Source organism: Haliotis asinina, chromosome 15, assembly GCF_037392515.1.
Source record: "Haliotis asinina isolate JCU_RB_2024 chromosome 15, JCU_Hal_asi_v2, whole genome shotgun sequence".
NCBI lineage: Eukaryota > Metazoa > Mollusca > Gastropoda > Lepetellida > Haliotidae > Haliotis > Haliotis asinina.
The window spans coordinates 9040742-9064714 of NC_090294.1; the positions used below are offsets into that span (position 1 = coordinate 9040742).

Consider the following 23973-nt stretch of genomic DNA (forward strand, 5'->3'; position numbering starts at 1 on the left):
GGTGAAAGAAACTATTAAAACTGGCATTACGTGTTTCTTGATTGATGTTATTATGATGACAACACACATCGGTTGAATGAGTGTAGGTACAAAGATGTCAGATTATCATGAGCATTGGAGGTTGAAAGAGGTGACCTACCTCAAGGTGTACTTAAAAAAGGTGAACTCCCTATACAGCTGTACCTCAGAGAAGTGAAACACCATTCACAGCTGTACATGCTGAGAGGGGTGAACAACCTTGCACCTGAGAAAGGTACCAACGTACTATAAGAAGTGATCACAAAAAAGGTAGCCACCCTCCATTTGTACTTAGAGCAGTGAACAGGAAAATGAGGAACACTTTAAGGTTATGTAGATCTACTTAAAGAAATGAACACTCAGTGACCCTCCAGGTGTACTTAACTCCAGTCTGTCCACAGCTGGATTTTACAATGCTGAACACCTTCAAGATTAGGGAAGCCATGATACATCGATACATAGATGCACCCATACTTTTTCTAAAATGACACATTTATCGATGCATTTAAACTGCACTGGTATGTAGTTTTGAAAGTATTGGTTTAAATATGTTTAGGTATTGTTTACAATTTGCAATTGTACCATGTTTTCAGTGTTATGAGAGTTACAAATGACTATTTTTCATCAAGCGCAAAGCACTTTTTTATCTCTGAGAATAAAAAATGTTGATCTTATAATGGACAATTATGAAACATGACTTATTAATGTTCAAAATGTAACTAAATGTTATGCAATAATGCCACAAAAATAAGTAAGTGATACTTATTAAATTCAGACATGGGTATCGTGATACGCACCAGGGCCCTTATTCTCGAAACGTTCGTAGACCTGAGAATTCTTAACTTTAATCGTAGCCAATGTGTTAAGAATGGGCTTAAGAAGTTCGTAGGGCTACGAACATTTCGAGAATAGCTAGCCAGTTCATGAAACTTATGTATCATGACATCCCTAGTGAACATTCACATCCAATCTAATGCAGCAGTTGAGCCATTTTGCTATATATTTTGAAGTGAAGTAAAACATTTCAATTCCAGTTTTTGCAAAACAATCACAGGTAAACCTCATGGCCTTAGATAATGAGGTTATCTGTGCCTAGTCTGTTGTACAGACCCTGGAATAAATATACCCAATGTATCCCCTGCAGGTCTAGAATATGTGGCAGGTCTAGATATGCAAAGTCTCTTCTTGGTTTTTTTTTTATTTGAAATTAATTTTTAGTTATAAATATGTTCCATCAGAGACTAACTGTTAGTCTAATCTGTGCCCAACAGATGTACTTGACACCGTTGAAATACCTCAACATGATATCTGAACAAGGTAACAAGCATCAGCAAATATTCGTCCGATGACAGCTGGAATGAATGACATCAGCTAAATCGACCAGATTGAATTTAGCCAACCAGATTGACTACCTACTCATGACATAGGACAGTGCAGAATGTTATCAAGCATGGTGTCATTCAGTACAGGATCGAAATGGTCCTTGGTGATTGTGACCGTGCATGAATATGTAATCAAAACAGACTGATATTTCCCCATACCCTCTCAATGTATATGAATCATATGATACAAAAGAAATTTAAAAAAAAAATATATATACAAAAATGTATCTATAATAACTGGTTGGTTGGTTGGATTAAAATTGTATTTCCATTTTCAAGGGTGTGGGATCTGGAATCTCTGAGGTTATTGAGAGTACTGACCAAATCTGAGTTACCGTGATGATCCAGGTTAGAATATTTTTTCAGCAAAGGGCACTCTCAAGCTCACTGACTTGTTTTATACAACATTGCATCTTAATGGCAGAGATATAAGTTCAAGTTGTTGATGAACTGTCTAATCCAGACTTAATCATGTACATATATTGCTGAATGTAAACAAACACACAAACAAAACCAAAAACTGTGAAAAATCATTTGCTCACATAAAACAGACACCTTCCACATCCAGACTAGCCATTCTCGAGACATTTGTAGCCATACAAACTTCTTAAGCCCAATCTTAACACATTGGTTACATGAAGAGAAGGTTACAAGAAGATTCAGGGTGAAATATGTCAGCAACCCATGTTTGCCTCAAAAGGTGACTATGCTTGTCATAAGAGCAACTAACGGGATCAGGTGGTCAGACTAGCTGACTTGGATGACACATGTCATTGGTTCCAAATGCCGCAGATCTGTGTTCATGCTGTTGATCACAGGAGGATCTGGTCCAAACTTTATCATTTACAACCGCCATAGAGCTGGAACACTGCTGGATGCAGTGTAAAACTAAACTCACTCACTCACTCATTAGCTATGATCAACTTTCAGAATTCTTAGAGCTACCAACATTTTGAAAACAAAAGGTCCAGGAATTTAAATGCTCAAAAAAATTGTAACCTTATAGCTGGAGCCTGAATTGCTTCGAACCTGATCACTCATGGCTTAGGCAAGAATGGTCACTGTCACCCTGCAGTACATAGAGCGCTTGGAGTTAAAGGTCACATGCAACGTAAAATACAACTTTGCAGATTCTGGTACCTTTCGGTATGCACTTACCGAAACAAATCATAAAAAATGCTAATTCAACCTATAAAGTTGAAAAAAACCGCGATGAAAAAAAGCCCGCGAAATCGGAGTTCAAACGTTTCACTAAATTCCCCCCAGCGCTGGGGGGAAAACTGGTTTCAACAGCTGTGCTGCGCTTCGCCCATAACGCATGCGCAGTGAATAGGTTCGCGGAACTTGAAACAGTATGCATGCCCAGCGTCTGAGGTCGTGAGCAGTAGTCTAATCTTGGTTGTGTACACAAACAAGTAAATGATCTACTCGTTACGTAAAAAAAACTTGTTGATTGTGGTAAGCAGTTTCGGTCACAGAGTAAGCTCAGTGTCTGGTTTATTCACACCTATATGTCTGCCTGCCTGTCTGCTAAAGACAACATGCAGTACACAGCTTCAATCATTGACCACGAGTAATTTGAACTTAACACCTATCAGAGTATACGACATAAAGAAAATAAGTTGATTTATGACTCGTGCACCCGAGTCCCGTCCCTGCCACATTATGTAATTAGGCACGTGTGATACACATGACATGTTTTTATGTCTGTGGGTTGCAAACAAACTACATTCACTTTTTTCGGATGACTGGATCTGACGGAAACTGGTGCAAACTCTTGTCAGTTTCAAGTCCTGCCTTGTACTTGGACGAATGACAGATTCCAGCCATCGAGCGCAAATTCGGAGAACATGTATTTTCAAAACCCAACATCTCTATATACATTCTTCATGGATAACGACTTGTTTTAGTGTGTATGATTTTGTTTGACAACAGTATATGAATCCATACTGAAACGACGCATCAAGTACACAAAAAGAAGTTGTTATCCATAAAGAATCTTACTTTCTTGTGACTAGCCATACCAGGGAGCCTATATAGAGATACTTATAAAATGCCCATGAAACAGATCATCTGTCTGTACACACAATGAACCATCAGCAGATCAGCAAATGAAACAGCCAATCAGAATCCGTCGTTACACTTGAGTGCACATCCAGGTACTAAGACTGGGTTCGGTCTCCCGAGGGCTTCGTTTCGGGGGAAGTAAGCCCAAGTACAAAATATTGCACTTTTGAATCGCGATTGTACGCTTATAATTTTGTCTATTTGTTTTTTTAAAAGCAGCAATGTATATTATATGTCATGAATAAGTGATAAATGTGTTTTAATTACGTTCGATTTTTTGGCTGCATGTGACCTTTAAACAAGATCAATGATCCATGACATACAATTACACTTTATCTAGACAGCACATGTTCTGTATTGGAGACACTCCTTCAAGTCCAAACTTCACCTGCATGAATGATCACACCAATACATGATATATGCATTCCATTTGCCCGTCCTGTCACAAATGTGACTCTTGTCTGTATGTCGCCTATCTACCTGTTACTGATGAGCCTCTTGGCTGTCTACCAGTTACTGATGTGACTATTGCATGTATACCTGTCACCTATCTTTGATGTGCATCTTGCCTGTCAACCTGTCACCTATCCGCCTGTTGCCTATGTACCTGCTCCAATGTGACTCTTGCCTGTCTACCTGCCACCTATCCGCCTATCACCCATCTACCTCTCTCCAATGTGACTCTTGCCTGTCAACCTCTCACCTATCTACATGTTGTCTATGTGCCTCTTGCATGTCAACCTGTTGCCAAGCCACCTGTAGCTCAACTACCCAAATGTGGTCCATATACTAAACAAATCACTATTCAACTACCTGTTATACTTATCATACAAGCCAAAATTAACCGTAACAAGTGACTTAAATAGTACAACATGTCTGGTGTAGAGGAACAACCCTAACTGAAAGCATGGCACACTGCTCGGGTGTTGAGCTATGTAAAGGCTAGTCCTTACGTCAGAGCTTCACAGGTGTTGCTGTTAGAGAAATGCCACAACAGAATACCTATCACATTAGCAAGACCGTTCAATGCTGTTCTGCAAGCCTTAAGATGCCTGTCTGTGAGGAGCTGATATGACTGTTCAATTCTCATCTGTTATCTTCAGAACCCATTTCTGTGTAAAAGTAATATGGCAGCACCAGGCTAAAAGAATCAAGTTTTACAAAATTAACCAGTAACAATGGTTGAACTTATTTACATTCATCCAAATTACATGCATCCCGGGGCCTTCCTAGTCCATCGTTGAAGGACATAAATCTATTTTGAATCTGTAACTTTTAACTTAAAGGCCAGTGTTGAAAATATATAATAAACATAACAATCATAATGCAAACAAGCAAGTCCCCAGATAGCATTCTTAGATGGCCCAAGGTTGGAAGATGTTGGCCCAACACTGGCAATTGGGCCAACATTGGGCCAACTAAAAATGTTATCTGGGGCAGGTTGATGAGTCACTAGTATCACAAAGATCCTGGAATATTACTATTCTTCATTTGTAACAATATGTTAAGAGTGGGTGATCATTATCCATTTTCACAGGTGTGATTTACTACCTTGATTTTCACACCTTCATCGTCACAACAATAGGTCTTGCCCTGCCATTGATTCAAAATAGTTACTGTCAGTGTTGCAGTAAAATTTTCAACACTATAATTTATCATGGAACAGCAGGCAGGTAGATGCTTCAAACGCAAATGTCAATGGACTTTCACTTGCTAAATTCTGAACACTGATTAGGATAGATGACAATATATTCAGATGATATTTATATTTCTTCTCCATATATTCATTATTGCTAGAATTAATTCTGAATACCTAATTACTAAAGCACGTGAATTGTTTTCTCCTTCAATCTACAAGCTGGGATTGCCATGTGACCTGAATATTACCAAGCAGTAATTCAGTGCTGTGACAATACAGAAACAGAGAGGTCAGATTAATGTAAATACTGAAGAGATGACGATGATGCAAGGTTGGCTGGTATGTCGTGGCTGACCTGGATAAGGTCGACAACATCTGTGGAGGAGAGTCTGCGTGGGCACACCTTTGTCTGGGGGAGGTAAACAGGCGGGGGGGGGGGGCGGGTGTATTGGAGAGGGGAAGACTGTTACGATGTGCTAGCACACACATCAAGAACACTAATGAAATGGACAGCTCCACTGATCGATATGGCTTCAACACTACTATAGTAGGCTAAGATAACCAAGAATAAACAGGAAAATCATTTTAAGTATATTGCCAAAGACTACAGTATGTCACTGGTTCTAACAACTGTCAGTTAATGGTCATCTTGTAATTCAGTTGTTTTCTGTCATTATAAATAGTAATCTGAAGTTTCAGGCGCAATGTTATAACAGAAATGTTTGTCTGACGAGGAACATTATCACACCCTTGACTTCTTTAACTCAGGTTGATGAAAATTGTTTCACAAATGTCACAAGAAAATTCCTTTCTGACATTCCTCTCTCTATCTACTATCATCAACTATTCCTTCTGAAAGCCATTGTACAGGATGTGTAGAGAAAGTTGATCACGCCAACACAGTTTCAAAAACATATAATCATAAAAATTCATAATTTGAAAAATAACCTCTCGAGGAAAGTTTAGTTTGAATATTTCAGGAAAGTACTTGAAAATGTTTTAATTAATTCACTTTTATCATTTTTGCTTTAAGGAAAGCTAACAAGTCATGACATAACAGAACACAACCCATTGATAAATGATCGTCACGAAGCCATGCCTGTGAGACAGACAGACATCAAATAAATGATCACTCTGTCACAACTTCCTGTGTAATGTCACACTAATACATGTCTCATGAAGTCGAACCACATGGAAGGCGTAATGTGACTTGTGTCAATATCCCTGTCAGCTTTTCTCCCTGACTTAATGAAACGTGTGTGTACATAATATTACGTACCATCTTAATTCTGGTCTCAGCATCGTATGAAGCACTCCTTTGAATAGCATGATTGCGTTGAACATGGTGGGACTTGTTCCTCTCATTAGGCATCACTGACCACTTGTTAATATTCCTTGATAAACTCCACAGCACAAGGTGATATGTAGTTCTCAGTACAGGATGTATACCAACCCTTTCTCTGGATCAGTCCACAGTCACTGAAGAGCTTCTTATAAACAAGGTAGCGTCTTCCCCACTCAATGAGTTGATCTCATTCATTCATCCTGGCTTCTATTTTTAGCACAATATCCAACCCCTACTGTTGTACTTTGGACACTTCTCATTCCTGGGCATTGATGTTACAGGCTGAATGTTGGCTAGTTGAGATGTGTTTGGATAGAAATGGCTTTCATGAACATGTTCATGTCACAAAAAAACGACAACCTGGCTTCTACCCGCCTGTAATTTCTGTGCTGCATGTCATTGTGTGTGTAGGGCATGCAGAGGTCATATGGATCCGTATTCATTACCAACCTACCACAGCAAGATGACACACTCTATTTCACAAAATGAATACTGTATTATTGTAGCAAATCACTATAGGCTTATCATATATATACGATATATTAACATATAGCACTCATAATCAAGGTAAATGCTAATTAGGCCATGCCTGTACAATCTCTCCTGTTACACATTTTCTGACAATGAAAAAACATGAGTAAAATAAACAACACAAAATGACATTTGAATTTCTATGGACAGCTGAAATTCCAGTCTTTTAATAAATATGTTACATTATACTTTTCATGAAAAAAACCCAAACAACACTGATAAGTATGATAAGAGAAAGACAGTCAACACTATGCTCTGGGAGAAATTCAAAAAAAATGTAAGTTCAAACGTCATGAAAACTGGAAAAATAAATAAAATACAAAATCAAAATATGAGATGCACACCTTTAAGAGTCCCTATAAAGTACATGTGTAATCTAAATGAATTCCATAAATTAGTTTTTGAGAAGTACATAACATGGATCTCCCCTATAACTATATATTCCAAGAGAAATTCAACAAAATTTATGTTAGTTCAAACAGCATCAAAATTGAGAAAATAAATAAAATACAAAATCAAAATATGAGATGCAAACTCTTAAAGTCTCTATAAAGCACATGCAAAATCTAAATGAATTCAATAATGTAGTTTTTGAGGAGAAGTGGATAACGTACATCCCCTCCCTATCCCCTTTTACGCTATTATCATAGAGAAATTCAGCAAAATGTACATAAGTTCATATATCTCTAAACACACACACAAAAAAACCCAAGAAAATACAAAAACAAAATATGAGATGAACACCATTAGTCCCAAAAAAGCCAATGTATATGTTTACTGAATTCTACAGAGCATTTTTCATGGAGAAGTAGAAAGTCTGTTTCGGACAGACGCACAGACACGGAGGGTAACCCTATATGCCCAAGTCATATATAACCGGGGCATAAAAATAACAGGTAAAATACTAGCACACTCAAACAGAAAGCATAAACTTATAAGTCTTGAGGTAATGAATAGTGTTAGATCAGATATGACGCTTTAAATACTTTGCCATTGAAAATATACATTCTGAAAACAAAATATATGAAGGAATAAGAACCATACTTTCTGAAGCTGAATTTCTTGTTTCATTAATATCAATATCAATCAGTCTACAAAGCCAATCGATAGATGCTGACACAAGCAAGACTGTTAGATTCACTTTCCCATCTGTTTCACTGAATTTTTACATGAAAACATCTGAAAGTAGGTGACATAGGAAAAATAAAAACATTGCAATTTTTTTTTCTTCTTCTCTTCATATAGCTGCAATATTGCTGAGTATGACGTAAAACTCACTGACATTTCCTCATTTTGCTACAGATACAGGGATATCAAACCTCCACAGAAAACAAGTCCAGTAAATGTCTAAAATCCACTTGACCAAATACTAATTTCCTTTGACCACAATTAACAATTTGATTTCATTTGCAAATGATTTTTATCCATTATAAACAAAAGACAACTGCATTTCTAATTTCATCATCAAAATATATTATATGTCAAAACACTTCAGTTGTTTGGCGCCACTGTACCACGGTAAAGTTTAATGTGGACATTTAGTTGACAGACCGGAGAATTCCAGTGCACCCGTTAGGCTGGCTTTTATATAAAAAAAAAATGGTATAATATTTGAGAGGAGCCAACACAGCTGTAGCTTTTAACAAACCTAATTTGACAAATCTGGCGTGAATGCTGGTTTGCACTTAGCTGTTCATGGAACAACAAATTATAATCTGACATCCGTGTTTAATTACGCCAGCTACACTACATGTTAAATTATGTCAACTACAATACATGTTATATTATGTCAACTACACTAAGAGCTAATTTATGCTTTATGTCACTAGGCTAAAACAGGGCTTGATGTGAAACTTAGTGATATGATGAAAATACTGCCCTATATTCCAACTGATCTGTAGTGTGAGTGAGTGAGAATGAGTGAGTGAGTGAGAATGAGTGAGTGAGAATGAGTGAGTGAGTGAGTGAGTGAGTGAGTGAGTGAGTGAGTGAGTGAGTGAGTGAGTGAGTGAGTGTGAGTTTAGTTATACACCGCACTCAGCAATATTCCAGCTGTATTGCGGCGGTCTGTAAATAATCGAGTCTTAAGCAAAAGACTTCTCCAAAAGTCTTTAACACAGAAGATTTGGTATTATAATTTCTTACTAAGGTATAGATACACGCATCCTCCACATGCATGAGTGGGTTAGAATCTGGGTTTGAATCTAACCTAAAAAAAGTACTAGACTCTGTATTTTACTAAGAAAGTGTAATCTCTAAGATAACATATGTTACCTCTATTTTCTTTGTATTGTGTATTCGTGTCTGAACTTTTCATGTGCAGTTGAAGGGATCATGTTCTCACAAGGACAAAAAGAAAAAACCTCAACACTTTGGTGGATTTTTCTATGTGATCGCATCAACTTCTAAAAGAAGAACTTGTATACATGCTTCTTTAACATATGCAAAACACTGTTTGGAAGAAAAATCTTCATTACAAGTTTTACCAACATTACATTACTGGCCAAATATGCAAGATCACTAGTATGGCTCATCTTTCATGTATCTTGGGAGATCTGAAGGTCTAGAATCTGTACATTGTATGTCACAGGAAAGTAACAGGCTTCAGAAAACTGCCTAAAATGCTGATACTTTTTTATTTAAAACAATGTCTGTTCGTGGAGTGACAAACACAGCACATCAGTAAAGTGAACTGGAATAACCTTTGTTTCCTTATTCAAGAATGCATGCCATTACAGACGATCATGTGACCAGTGCATGCAGGGTATAGAAGAACATCTATATTTATGTGAATAATCAAACCCTTGTGTTCAGCAAGGTGAGCAAACACATTCACCACTAGGCTACCACACCACCCTAGAAATTCCTCTCAAAGTAAGTAATAATATTCGAAAATAATAATTTAAATTTTTTTTAACAAAACAGGAAATGCTCTGCTATGAAAGTAAATAACAGGTTCATTTTGATATAATTCATAATTTTGCTAACAGATATAGTTTTGAAAATTTGGAATTTGTCAGCAACATAATTTGTGTCTCCTATTTAATATTCATCTGACTTACCTACTGGGCATGACCATAAAACATTTTCAATAAAAGGAAAGACCTAAATAAATCTACGCATGAACATCCAGATTAGAATATTGATATTCAGCAACCTATGTTTGTCATAAAAGGCAACTAATGGGATCAGTGGCTTGCTGGCTTGGTTAACACATGCCATCATATCCAAATTGTGTACAGCGATGCTCATGCTGCTGATCACTGGATTGTCTGGTCCAGACTTAATTATTTACAGACCACTGCCATATAGCTGGAATATTGCTGAGTGCAGAGTTAAACAACAAACAACAAACCAACCTAAATATATTTAGTGATAACCATAGTAATAAGCTATCTATCAAACTAGGTTATTTCATTAAGTCAAACACATTTGAAACTTTTTAACATGACATGATCCCTCTGTCCTGTATGGACACATAACATTCCATAGCACACAACAACTTCAGTAATGCAGGGGAAACAGATATGTTTTGAGAACATCATTGAAAGTAGGGCACTTTGAAGAGCACTTCACCACACATGGTTTATTGTTTCAACAACAGGTGGCAGCAAATAGAATATCGGGGACCAGCCTCATGAGAACCGTCAGCTGTCACCAACAATGTATGTCCTCATTTGTCAATACATTCCCAACTGCATCCTAGAATTTATTACTAGGTCAATATTGGATATAATACTCATGGAAATAAATAATGGAACATATCACTACTGCACTAAAATGATTTCTGCTTCGTCAATATACATCATATATATATACCATTAATACTGATGAGAATAAAAAAGGGAAAACAAAATACTGACAGTTAACTGTAACTGTTACATTCAATATCATTCCAAATGTGCCCTGTTCTGTTTTCAAGTTGGTCAGTAATACATTATATATACCATTTATAGTGATGAGGATAAATTAGGGAATACGTAAAAACACTGACACCTATTGGTAGTCATTACCTTGCCCACAATGACCTTGGTCAATAACTGTTTTATTACACAGCACTAAGCATTATTCCAGATACATGCTGGTGGCATGTAAATTGTCAAATTTGGACCACATAACCGAATGATGGATGTAAACAGCAACAAACCATGCTGTCAGCACATAGTCATAGACAATCAACCAAGTCACAAGTCTTACTGACTGCCAGACAATTGTTCTAAACACTTGAAAACAAGGGGTAGAGGGTAGTTAGAACACTTAAGAATTTCAAAAATAATATCTCAACAGAACCAGAAAAAAACCATCTGATTTAAAAACCTAAAATTCACAAAAAAGAAAAACTGCACTGATGATCATCACCATGGGCCTGTTGTGAGATCTCAAAACTTGAAATTTCAGCTGAGTGACATGACAGTTTGTATCAGCTGAGGAGGTAACCGAATGGGAGTTAAATCCCTTTGTTATTGCAACATCATTTCTCTTAAATCACACACAAAGCCTAGAACATACCATAGATTGTATATTACTTTTTGTTGGTTAAATTCCGCACTCAGCAATTTTCCAGCTATGTGACAGCAACCTGTATATAATCCTATCTGGTCCACACAATCCAGTGGTCAACACCATGAATGCTGATCTACACAATTGGGCTAAAAGGTGTCAACCAAATCAGCAAGTCTGACCATCCGATCCTGTTGGTCATCTCCTACGACAAGCAAGATCTTCACAAGTACCTTCATCTGAGACAATCTTTCCTAATCATTCTAGACATGAGCTGAACTACTCCATTAATAGATTCTCCAAGGTCTTAGAGACTAGCAAACATGTCTTCTATGTATCTAACCAGTTATAACACTTAGTTGTCATTGACCATTTATTTTATTATGTTTATCATCTGCATGATCAAGGGATTTTTAAAATTTATAAAGTTGTAGTTTGAATAAAAAAAATACTTCATGAAGTTTTGAGGCATACCCATTGGAGTGTTCTAGCATCGGTCAATCTTCTATTTAGAGGAAAATAGGGGCACAGTGGTTCATTCTCCACTAACATGTGAACATATGAGCAATATCAAGGCAGGGGGAAACCAGAAATGGGCTTCACTTATTTTACCCATGTGGGGAATTGAACCTGGCTCATCAGCATGACGAGTGAACACATAAACCACTATCCTACCCAACCGCTCCTCAACAACAGTTTGATGTACTGATAAGTTTTGCTGTGTGGATAAATTACCATACACATATCTATCAGGCTGTATAAAAAATAAAGAAATGTTTCTCAGGCACATTTTTTTCAAAAGTGACGAGGACAGTAGGACTTTTTTGTGAATTTTTTATCGACAAAAAAGTGACGCAACAGGAACACATTCTTCTTTTTTTTCTCTCTCAGAAATAGAGCTTGGGAAGTTTAGCACATGTAGATTCACACACGTTCTTGCAGACATTCTTATAGTGGACAAATGGATGGTCAGGACACAACCAAGTCAAAATTATTTTTCAAAAATGGCAATAAAAAATTGCACAAATAAAAGTGATGAGCCAGTGCCTTAATTAGCCTAAGTGGATACAGTTTGGTGAAGCTGACAACAAGAATAGCTAGGCACAGATTTCAGTTACATCTTGTCAAGTCTGAGGGGCAGTAGGTAAATCCAGTGGTTAAAGCATTTGCTCATCATGCCAAAGACTCGGGTTTGATTATCCAAATGAGTACAATGTGTGAAGCCGATATTCTGGCATCCTCGACTATGATATTGCTGGAATATTGCTAAAAGCATTGAATAACGCTCACTCACTCACTGACATTTGTGATGTCAGAGGAAAGTTCAAAATTAGGAAGGTACCAAGAAAGATGTTAGTCAGTTTGATAAAGCTCAAAGATTTGAGTGGTGCTAGATGTAACACTGATGACATTCAAACCCACAACCATACAATTCTTTAAAAACTATGGGCAACAACTCTTCATAGAACTTTTTACCATTAATTTTCAACTGTGCCTCCATAACTCAAACACAGATCAGCCTCATAGCAACATTGATGAAGAAGTCACATTTTAACAATTAAGGCAGATGACATGTCTTTCAACACTGGTAAATCTAACTACATGTAAAATTCAGGATACGGATCAGTTTAAAAAATTCGACATCTGAAAATGGACTACAGGGGTATAAAATAAGCAAAGAAAATGGACACTGCTCCAGATAACCTCTGAGGGTATTGGTGTACTTACACCTCATATTGCAAGTAGAGGTGTACTGAGAATTTTGAAGGAGTACTGAAATATTTTTCTGTGAGCAAGCTGGTGATGAGGTGTGTTATTTATCTTATTAAAGAACTTTCTTAGCTATTAAACTTTATATATACGTTAGAAGTACAAAGATATTTATATGCGTACATGTAATGCTTGAAATCTTATACTCTGTTGTATGTCATTGATTTTTTATTATACTTGCACTCCCCTTATTTGTAGCCCTGATGGATATTTAACACTGGCACAATCTAAGGAATATTGTCTACACTGGTAAAGAAGAATCTGACAAGATGTCTCAAGGCCAAAACATATATTAGAAATGTCACAGGTACAGCAAACATGAGTAAGTGAATGTTGTTTTCATACCATCACCGATATTTCAACTTCCAACCAATCATTTCTGCATTGTAACACTTGGCTACAGAGTCATTCAAGGAAACATGCTCAGGTCATGATGACACACGGTCAGACAGGTCATGCTTTGTAACCACCAGATTACACTGACACAGATTGGTCACATTTAGTAACCATCGTGTCACTGTGACACAGTCAGACAAGTCACATTTAGTAACCATCAGGTCACAATGACACATAGACAAACAGGTCACAATTTGCAACAGTCAGGGCACAGTGACACATGGACAGACAGGTCATATTTTCCAAGCATTAGGTCCCAATGACACATGGTCAGACAGGTCATATATTGTAACCATCAGGTCACAATGACGCATGGTAAGACAGGTCATGCTTAGTAATCATCAGGTCACAATGACACATGATGAGACAGGTCATGCTTAGGAACCATCAGGTCACAATGACATATGGTCAGACAACTGGAAGCAAAACAGGATTGTAACCCAGGTGTTTGTGGCATGCCTGAATACATGAGAGAATGAGTTTACTTCTATGCTGCATTGAGCCAATATTCCAGCTTTATGGCAGCAGTCTGTAGTCTGAACAAGACAATCCTGAGATCAATGACATGAGCATCATTCTAAACGGTACTATGGCACGGTCCATAGACTGAAAAACAATCCAGTGGTCAATATCACACACATTGTTCTACACAAATGGATTACAATGACATGTGTCAACCAAGTCAGCAAGACTAACCACATGATCCTGTATGTCTCTTCTTACAGCAAGCATGGGTTACTGAAGATCAATTCTAACCCAGATCTTGATCTTCATGGCAGACATGACTATATGACATGGGTCATGTGGCACCTCTGACCACTGGGTTGTCTGCACTTTCATATACGTTCTACTGAGACAATATCACTGCATGTGAAACAGAAACTGATCAATATTCTCACCTTCTCTTAACAATATACGATTATACGTTGTTCTGTTTTGTTTATTGTTTCAAACCCTACTCAGCAATTTTCCAGCTGTACAACAGCAGTCAGTAAATAGTGTCAGACAATCCAGTGATTGATATCATGAACATCAATCTACAAAACTCGGATGGGATGAAATGTATTAACTGAACACCAGTAAATATAACCACCCAATACCCTTCAGTCATACAACAAGTATGGGTTGCTGAAGACCAGTGTATCTCTTCATAGGTGGGCATTCTTTACATGTTGTGTGATTGACTAATGTTTAACATTTTGTTTCTCCAGGCATTCCTATGAAGGTTGCAACACATTTTTCAAATCTCTTGCAACATATTATAAAATATCATTAAAGACAAAAGATAGCAATTGTTCTGTTTTTCGTTTTTTGTTTGATTACACAATCACCATGACAACAGTAAACATTTGAGTTTGGACAGTCCCATCACACAATACCTGGGTTCCACAAAGCAATAGCAGAACCACAACAATTTTAAGTCTATGGTAAACTTAATACTGGAGTTAAGCTCACCTTAACACTAAGATCACTTTGTGAAACAGACCCAACATTCATTTTTTAACTCTGCCATTATAAACCATGTACACAATGTCCCAGAAATATACAGTTCTTTAGATCAGTTTTCACAAAAAACATTATGACTACAAGGCCTGCCCCTTTCAACCCAAGTTCTGGAAACAGTCATCCTACCTTTTCATCATGAGTCTGAGGCATTAGTGCGAGGACTGGCCAGATGAGGCAGGCCAGGAACTCCACCAGTTGCACTAGGACTGCGAACAGCGGCTCTGGGATAACTCGGGCCACATACTGGACACCCACACTGACCACTGGCTTCACCAACTCATCCAAGACAACCCTTGTCTTTGACAGATGTTTCCGTGGAGAGAGAGTCACCATGACTTAAACCTACTAACGCCAGCTACAAAATGGGCACCAGTTATGCAAGGCAGACGTCAGTTTATATGCAGCTGTCACAGGTGTTCCAAACACGATGACAAATCTCATGGACTACAGTCAAAGAAGGTTACAGTGATCAATAAAGTTGTCGATCCATAAAAGTAATATAAACAAGTCTTATTTCAATTTACATTCAGTTTGTGAACAGAGGACAAACTGAAAAATAACAAATACAGAGAAACTGCAGGCTGTCAATGTAACACCTCAAGGGCCCATGACATACGAGCTGTAATGCTCAGTACAGGAGGTGGGTTAGGAACAATGTACAGGAAGGTTGGGACACTACCATGTGACATGACAGGATTAATGTTCATTCTCTGACATTCCCTGTCAGCTAACACAGAGTGGGCCTGTTCTAGTTAACTAGACAAGCAGAACACAAACTATTGATGGCTATTTTGAATCATAAATCAAAAACAAGTTGTGATGTAGGACAAGATCATCTGAAGGGCAAGCTAGTCAAGTGACAAACAGAACTATCCTAAATATTTTGTCTTGTGTACTACTAACAGTACACATTCAGTGCATTAATCATGATAATGTGAGGCAAACAGAACTACTGACAACATAATGAGTTGATGACATCTGTGTTTATTGAAAATACAGCCACAGGATTGCTAACATTCATATAATTGAAAACAGACACCTTATACTCTTTTGGTAAGGCATTTCAAGAAGTGAGTGCTTGAGTGCTTGAGTGAACGTGTGGTGAGTGAGTGTGTATGTGACACCAGTAATGATAAGCATGACAGGAATCACATCCCATAATGACTTCATGGAACAGTAAATATTCCTATCATCACATACCATATTTTCTTTCTTTGTCGTTTAACATTTTATTCACCAACAAACTATAGTATATGGCTTTGGTTCATAAATAATTTCAAAATATCAAAAGCATCAATCTACGTAAATGAGACAAGAAAACATTAACCAAAATCACAAAGACTGACCTGAAAACTTACTCTAAAACTAATTTGGTGAGACTAAGGGATGAAACATAATGTGGACAGAAAACTTATCAGTGATTGCAGTAGGTTTTGTATGACTGTGTGCTGAAACAAAAATATAAACATGTAGTCCAAATCTTTTGTGCCTGAAATTTTCAGTACAATCCTGAATCATGTTAAAATTTATTGTTTGTCTATATGTTGCGGTTTTGAGGTACTTTTTGAAATTATGTAGATAAGGATCTATAATAATAATAATAAAAAAATACTTTTGTGTGGATTTATTATTTTTTTGCATGTAAAACATATTTCTGCGTTAACACAAACAATGCTTATGAATCATGAGTAATACAAGTCGATGGTACAAAAAATATGCTTACTGTTGAATTTGGTTTACCTTACAAAAACTGGGGAGCATACTCCATAAAATATATCTGTATGTGACAGATGACCAATGGTATACACTACACTAGGCGTCAGTGAACATGGTGTGGTGACATACATCATGTTCAATATGCACTAAGTGTAGACTAACAACTAGTCTCTGAAATGAACATATTTTACCGAAAAAAGCTCATATTGAAAATATATAATATAATGAAATGGAGCCCTGAGCCTTCCTTCATTTTCAGTCCTGGAGCAAGGGGAATCTAAGCTTGCCACATTTTCTAGACTTGCATGGGCTTTCTTGGATATATTTGCTTCAGGGTCAATACGACAGACTACTCTAGGTGTTACTGGCAGTCATATATGTGCATGGCTGATTGTAAGGGTCTGAACTGATGCTGGTTTATTTTTGCAAACTTGACAGATACCTTGCTGCACCTAAACACAGATTCGGTATAATGATGACAAGTTGACCACTGCTTGTACTATAATCTATCTCTTAGTCCCAGCAGATCATTAGTTCCCCTTATGCCCTGCCTTCTCTTTAACGCTCAAGACAAAAATGAAGCAAGTCTAGATTTCCTTTTCTGTATCTCCCATCTAACTGGGACTCCTTCTCAATATAAATGTGATTTGTTGATACTATCAAAATTATATATATGCATAGACTATAACTTAACATTAATCTACACACTGTTTCAATTCCAGTCAGCCAATCCCTCAACATTATTCTTTATTAGTGGTTCATCCATATACTTTGTCCTTATCTGATTCACTAACTCATAAATAAGCTACCGAAAGACGTTACCTGAACACACACTCCTCTACTTTATAAGTATGTTAAAGATATGATCTATGTAAATCACATGCTATGGTTCACTAACTAGATGCAGGGGCTACAATGAATCCACTATGTAGTGAAAATGACATACATGATGAATAGGGAATACCAAATGTGATTATTGATCAATGAATACAACAGCAAGTTAGTAGTTGATGTACTATTCAATGGAGTGAAGGAACAAGGGAGTTAACTATATATACCTGATGAATTGTATGACAGCCACATGGAAAGTTACCTCTCTTGCTTTCATTCACCCACTATGTCAGAACTGTTTTTTCAGAATAAATATTACAAAATCCTATCACTAACAATGCCAGATAAGATAACAATGCCAGATAAATAATCTTCAACAGTTTTATGTTTCAATTAGTCAATATGATATTTCTTTTTAATTTCTGCATATTTCTGTTCCTTTACTCCACTAAACCGAAAGCTGGCCTGGGTAATTGGGGTGAAGAACAACACAATATGCCACGAGTGCCGCTTTAAATACTGGATAAAATATATTTTACATGATAAATTATTAAATATGAGGTTTGAAAACTGACAGGACAACCTTGTCAGGAAATGGGTGTTACCTTTGGCACTATTTTTAGGACATTAAAAAAATTTTTGAACTGAGTCAAGTGAGTTGCCAACCTTTGCTCGTTTTGCTTGCATATTAGGAAGACTGGTCATTTTTCTCTCTGTTCCACTACAGTTTGTTTGCGCTAGCTGTTACACCATACTTTCAGGCTCCCTATTCCTACTGTTCCTATTGTGTTTAGCTGTTTGTCTTGGTTTGCAGACAAATAAAAAGTTATAGAGCCTTAATGTTGAATGCTTAACTAAAGTATTACAACAACAATTTGCAAACATGATGATAAACATAATAGCATTATATTATTTTAATGGTCAGTGTTGTTTGCTTCAACAGAATGCACTTTAATGCAGTAACACTGAATGACAAATATTGCAATATTGTTCAGATTCCACAATAAATTTTATTGTGGAATCTGAACAATATCGCAGACTGGACTGGTTTATACTGGTTTACCGGTAATACTGCACTGCCCTAGTGGGGGCATATACCACTGGTGGAAGTAAAACCTCTGCTAATGATTGTATTTTGAAAGAATTTCCCTACGTTTCCTCCACAAGGTAAAGTCAGGTCTGGCTAGAAATACAGTTCATGCTTTTCAATAATCGTTTACCAAATATCAATTGATTCTCGATAAATAGTGGGCAAATAACTTTTCAAAAGAAGACAACACACTTCATGTCACAGCTGATGATTGACTTATTTATGCTACAGACTAATTCATGAAAATTTGAGACATATAACATGTGCTTTTCCACATTTCCCATTTGAACTAAGGGCTTAATTGAAGAACTTTCAATTTCCATTGCAGAGTTGTGTCCCTTTGATGTGGTAGGATCAGAATGAAAACATCTACATCATATCATGCTTGATATACACAAAGTGACATACTTTTAAAATGGTGTCAACCAAACTCGACATGCCTCCTATTTGTTTCTTTAAAAAACCTGTTGTGAGACTAAGAATGATCACCTGACCTTCCCAAATGCTGTATCCTTCTCAGGAACACTCCTCACATGTCTGTCATACTTCTGCTAACAATGGTATAACTCTTAACAGCCCATGGTGACTCAGTCAGAGATATCACAACCCATCAATACCTGAACTGGCGAGTCCAAGATCAGACATAAACACATACATCATGTCAAAATATGTTTGTCAACTGAATTTGGTCTAATAGATGAATGTATTTTTAAGTCCATTGAAAGTACTGACAATATATTCATAAATGTATAAACAGCCACCTGAATCAAGTAACTTCTCACATGAAGTAGATAATTACACACACACACACACACACACATTCGTCTAATAGACGAATGTATTTTCAAGCCGACCAGTGCTCAAATTAACCCTTAATGACATGCACCACACACAGCAACAAGCAGACAGCTTTCAACTTCTGTTGACACTGTTACAACTACCTTTTCACCTGCTGGGCAGATGCTATCCACCAGACATCTGGACATGACTCAAGTCACAAGCAGTTTTCAAAATTAAAGAGGTCATTGGGTATTTGAATCAGGGGACCCCTATGAACAATTTATCATCAACCTTCACAACTCAGGCAAAGACTAAAACTGACTAACAGTTTCCGTCATAACACTGACCTAGACAAGTGTTTTTTTATATGGACCTAACATAACCGTGCTACCAGACGTGCCACATTGACAGACATGAGAAGGAAGGATATGACGGGATTACCCTAAAGTGACGTGAATCTTGCACAAACATTTGACAGGTTGCAGATTTGCTGCTTAAAAAATAACAACACAGCATGTCCAAACAAACTGCTGAAATCTTGGCAGAATAACTTCAAAGCACTGACCGAATTTGTCATCACAACCTCTGAAGGAACTCGAGTTCATTTTGAGATCTTTATGGACTTTGAAAGTTTTTTAAGACGAATGCTTATGCGGATAATATTCAAACACTGAAATCTTGAGTATACATAGAAAACTGAAAACTAGCAGATAAAAGCTGAGCACACCAGAAATGGGCTTTGAAAACACTTAGGAGTAAATAAACCTACAGGCAAAATTTAACTGTATATAATAACAAGATAGGGACAATTTTCAACATTGAAAGTTGTCACCAGTTTTAACCTGTATAACAGGACTACTTGGAACTGCTAAACATAAACGTCAATACGAACATGTTACTGCTCAGAAAGGCCTAACCATTAATTCTCACTAAAACCTTCATAAAAGGGACTGGCAAAGGTTGACAAATTATTCTGGAAATCTTGATAATTAATTAACAAAATGCCTATCTATGATAACAACCTGAAATACTGGTCACAATTAAACATATATCACGTTTGGAATACCATTACCAGTGTCTAACAAAGATTTTACAAGTTTAAAGAATGAAGTAATACATAACAATATGATCTGCCATTATCTGCTAGCAGAGATTTTACCTCAATTTGTATACAACAGTCACGTGACTGGTTTGTCAAACAACACAGCTTCTATGACATTGCAAAATCGCCTGTCTGTGTGTTTGTATGCAACTGATGCAACAGAGATGCATTGGATACACATGTAAACATGTAAAAGGACCCGCATTATATTAATAGTTCAATGAATAGGTTAATCGCGATGAAAACACAATAAACAGCATTTCAATTCAATGACAGCTTGTCAGTGTGACATGGACAAATATCAGCTGATTAAAGTAACAAAAAAAGTAACAGGAAAAATAGAAACACTTTTTCAGTTGTTTTTTCTTTTAACAAAGTATAACAAAGCACATGTTTTGCACACTTTTTGCAGTGTTTTCTCCGTTCTCACTATAAACACATTGTTTTGCACCTATTTAAACACTTTTTCAGGTGTTAGTTTTTTCTTCATTTACAAAGTATATCAAAGCATATGTTTTACACAGTTTTTGCACCCTTTTACTATCAAGTAAGCTGAGTAGGTGAGAAGTTGCTCGGTAAACAAGCAACAATAACAACTAAAATAAGATGATCAAAGTAACAGTTCTCATATAACTAAAATAGAATGATCAAAGATCATCCTAATCTTAATGAAGTATTTATATAAGTTACTTTTTTCTGTTTCTTTATTTCCCTGTTGCTTCTTTCTCTACATTCACTGTATATGCATCAAGAATACTAAAATATTTTTTAATGACACAATATATTTTGGTACAACATTGGTACAAATGTTTCTGCTGGAAGGACAATATGAATTAATTCCTTTCAACACATGTTTACATATCACCTCTCCAGCAGTCTAGAGAGTACAGTTATGTTACAGTCACAAACTAAACCCTAAAATTATTACTACTTCACAAATTGCTAACACGTAAGAACACTCCCTAAAAAGAGATAATTATAGTGTTTAGAAATAAAATATCTTTAACTCAGACGAACTGTCTCAGGATACTGGACTTATGCAACTTGCAAGGATGCATCAACACATGAGACAAAATTATTCATTTGCAATATTTTCCCACAAAAATTTCAAATGGTCAGTCTCTTAATACCATTTGTTGAATTAATTCTGAGAGACACTGATGCAGCAGAAATCTAGTATTCCAAGTAGGAGGCCAGGAGACGGATCCAGGATATATTTATGTCCTGATTTGGTAAAGCCACATGATAGAAGAACGACTCTGGTTGACATATTTGAAATGTTACAGAATATTTGTCCTTGTATGGTGGGGTGGGGAATTCCCCTACATCATCAGGCATGTTTGGTGAAATACACATCAGACAAAAATACACAATATCTGCATTCATATCTTTCATGAATTACATGCATACCATAAACTGTCAGGGTCATTTGTTCTTTGTTAAATCATTTGTTTTCTGTGGTAAAGCAAAGTCTCTGTTGGTCTGTGGTGTACAAAGTACAAAATACATGTAGATCTATACATTATCTGAAGATACTAACATAGCCCTCTAACACTAACCATTTCAGAAAGACTTCAATCAGCATTCCTCACTTAAATTTCATTCTTGTCAAATCATATCACCAGACTTAGATATTGTAACCAGATAACTGAGGTTTTAACATGTTTCTTTAATTGTATCTTAACATATGGAAAGACTTCTTAAAATGCCACTCCCATTGTTAAACTTTAGGGGAGATAAAAGCGTAAGTCTCACCACCATTTCTTGCAACAAGACAGAATATTCAGCTCAGAAGTGTATTAATTTTAATAAATGAATTTATCATTAAAACTGCACTTATAAGAGATGTTTAGTCTTATTTTTTTTCCATAACTTTCTTCAATACTAAACCCAAACCAACCAATCTTCGCGAAACAACAATTAGTTTCACAGAATACACTATGACCGGTTGCCTCTAAAATTTATGAGGAGCATCAACAGGAAGTATTTAGTGACGACATGTGTCGAAGTCTATAAAAACGCATAGGCTATAAGTTACTTAATCATGTCATCTACAACCAGTGTTGTCTGATACAAGTCACATTCTCACACCGATTCCAACCAACAGTCAAAATAAACCCACTTCCGCTGCATGTGCGAGGTCGCAGGGTGCAAATATTTGTGTGCATCATGAAAACATTGACGTCTCGTGACTGACATTTAGAGAAACTGTGCCAGATATTGATGATAAAGAATAGTATACTTACAGCGGATTTGTCTACAGGTTCAATAAATGGATTTCTCCTTCGGGATGAACGTCTATCGGCTCGCGACTCAGACATTCTTTTTACCGCCTATGGTTTAGTCAAGGTTAGTCGGTCATCGAGGAGATACTACCATTCGGACGACTCCTTTCAATATTGTATACTTGAATCGCCGTGACCTTCTACAGACCAAGGTCAAAGTCAAATTTTCCTCCAGATTTCTCGATGAGTACGTGGATGTCGGCACGCCGCTCAGAGTCTCAAGCGTATGATTAGCGTATGGCCAATTATAAACTAGGGATCATTTTCTGGACGTATGCCAAATACACAATCATATAATTACTGTACGCATGTGTGCCTAAACAGTCCAGTGTTATCAAATGCTCACCGTACGTCTTGTTCATCATCTAACACATGATGGGGGACATCCGGTAATTATCCCAGTGACACAATGTTGGCGATGTTTTCTTGAATAGGTCGGAATATCTGTTTAGTTTTAATATCTCAAGAGTGTGAGGTTAAGCACGAATACGCATATATATCGGTCTATACAAATTTACGACAGTCTCTGATGCACCATATACTGACTTATCATTTAGTATTATCAACCCCCACCTGTCCTATATACAGTAGCAGATAAAACATTTACCATGACATTCATTATAATGTTTTATAGCAAACTGGCAAGTGTTTAAATCATTAGTTTAGAAGATTCCATGATAAAAAAAACATGATTGATCGATCATTCTTCATCATTGTTTCAGAAAAAATGTGTTTTCTGAAGAAAAAAACAAACTCTTATACTCTTTAATGCCAAACCGTTGGAAACTAAAGGCTAAAACAACTCTTGATTTACACGGTATTGATACTGCGCAGCTAACAATATACCGTAGGCGGTAACTAGAAATAACTCGTGTGTTATCTCGTGGGTGTGCACGTGTTTTGTATGGAATCAACAAAAGCACATTTACGTCATATTCACCGGCACATGTCTGAACTTTGATCACGAACCATGTCTCTTGGAAATCGTAGCAGAGTCTACATTTTCCAGCCAGAG

At 36.8% G+C, this 23973-nt stretch overlaps 1 protein-coding gene across 3 annotated transcripts in view; it reads right to left on the reverse strand.

Moving 5' to 3' along the window:
- LOC137266029 (hexokinase-4-like) overlaps positions 1-23335 on the reverse strand; it is a 56895-nt gene extending 33560 nt beyond the window's left edge. Inside the window, exon 1 of one of the 3 annotated variants that reach the window (XM_067801528.1) lies at positions 22920-23335. In XM_067801528.1, coding sequence (XP_067657629.1) covers positions 22920-22994 — 75 coding nt within the window. In that variant the 5' untranslated portion in view covers positions 22995-23335. Of the gene's footprint in view, positions 1-6385; positions 6583-15280; positions 15689-22919 lie in introns of those variants that run through there. The other 2 variants (XM_067801526.1, XM_067801527.1) reach the window with 2 other exon arrangements.
- Between the last annotated feature and the right edge of the window lie 638 nt (positions 23336-23973).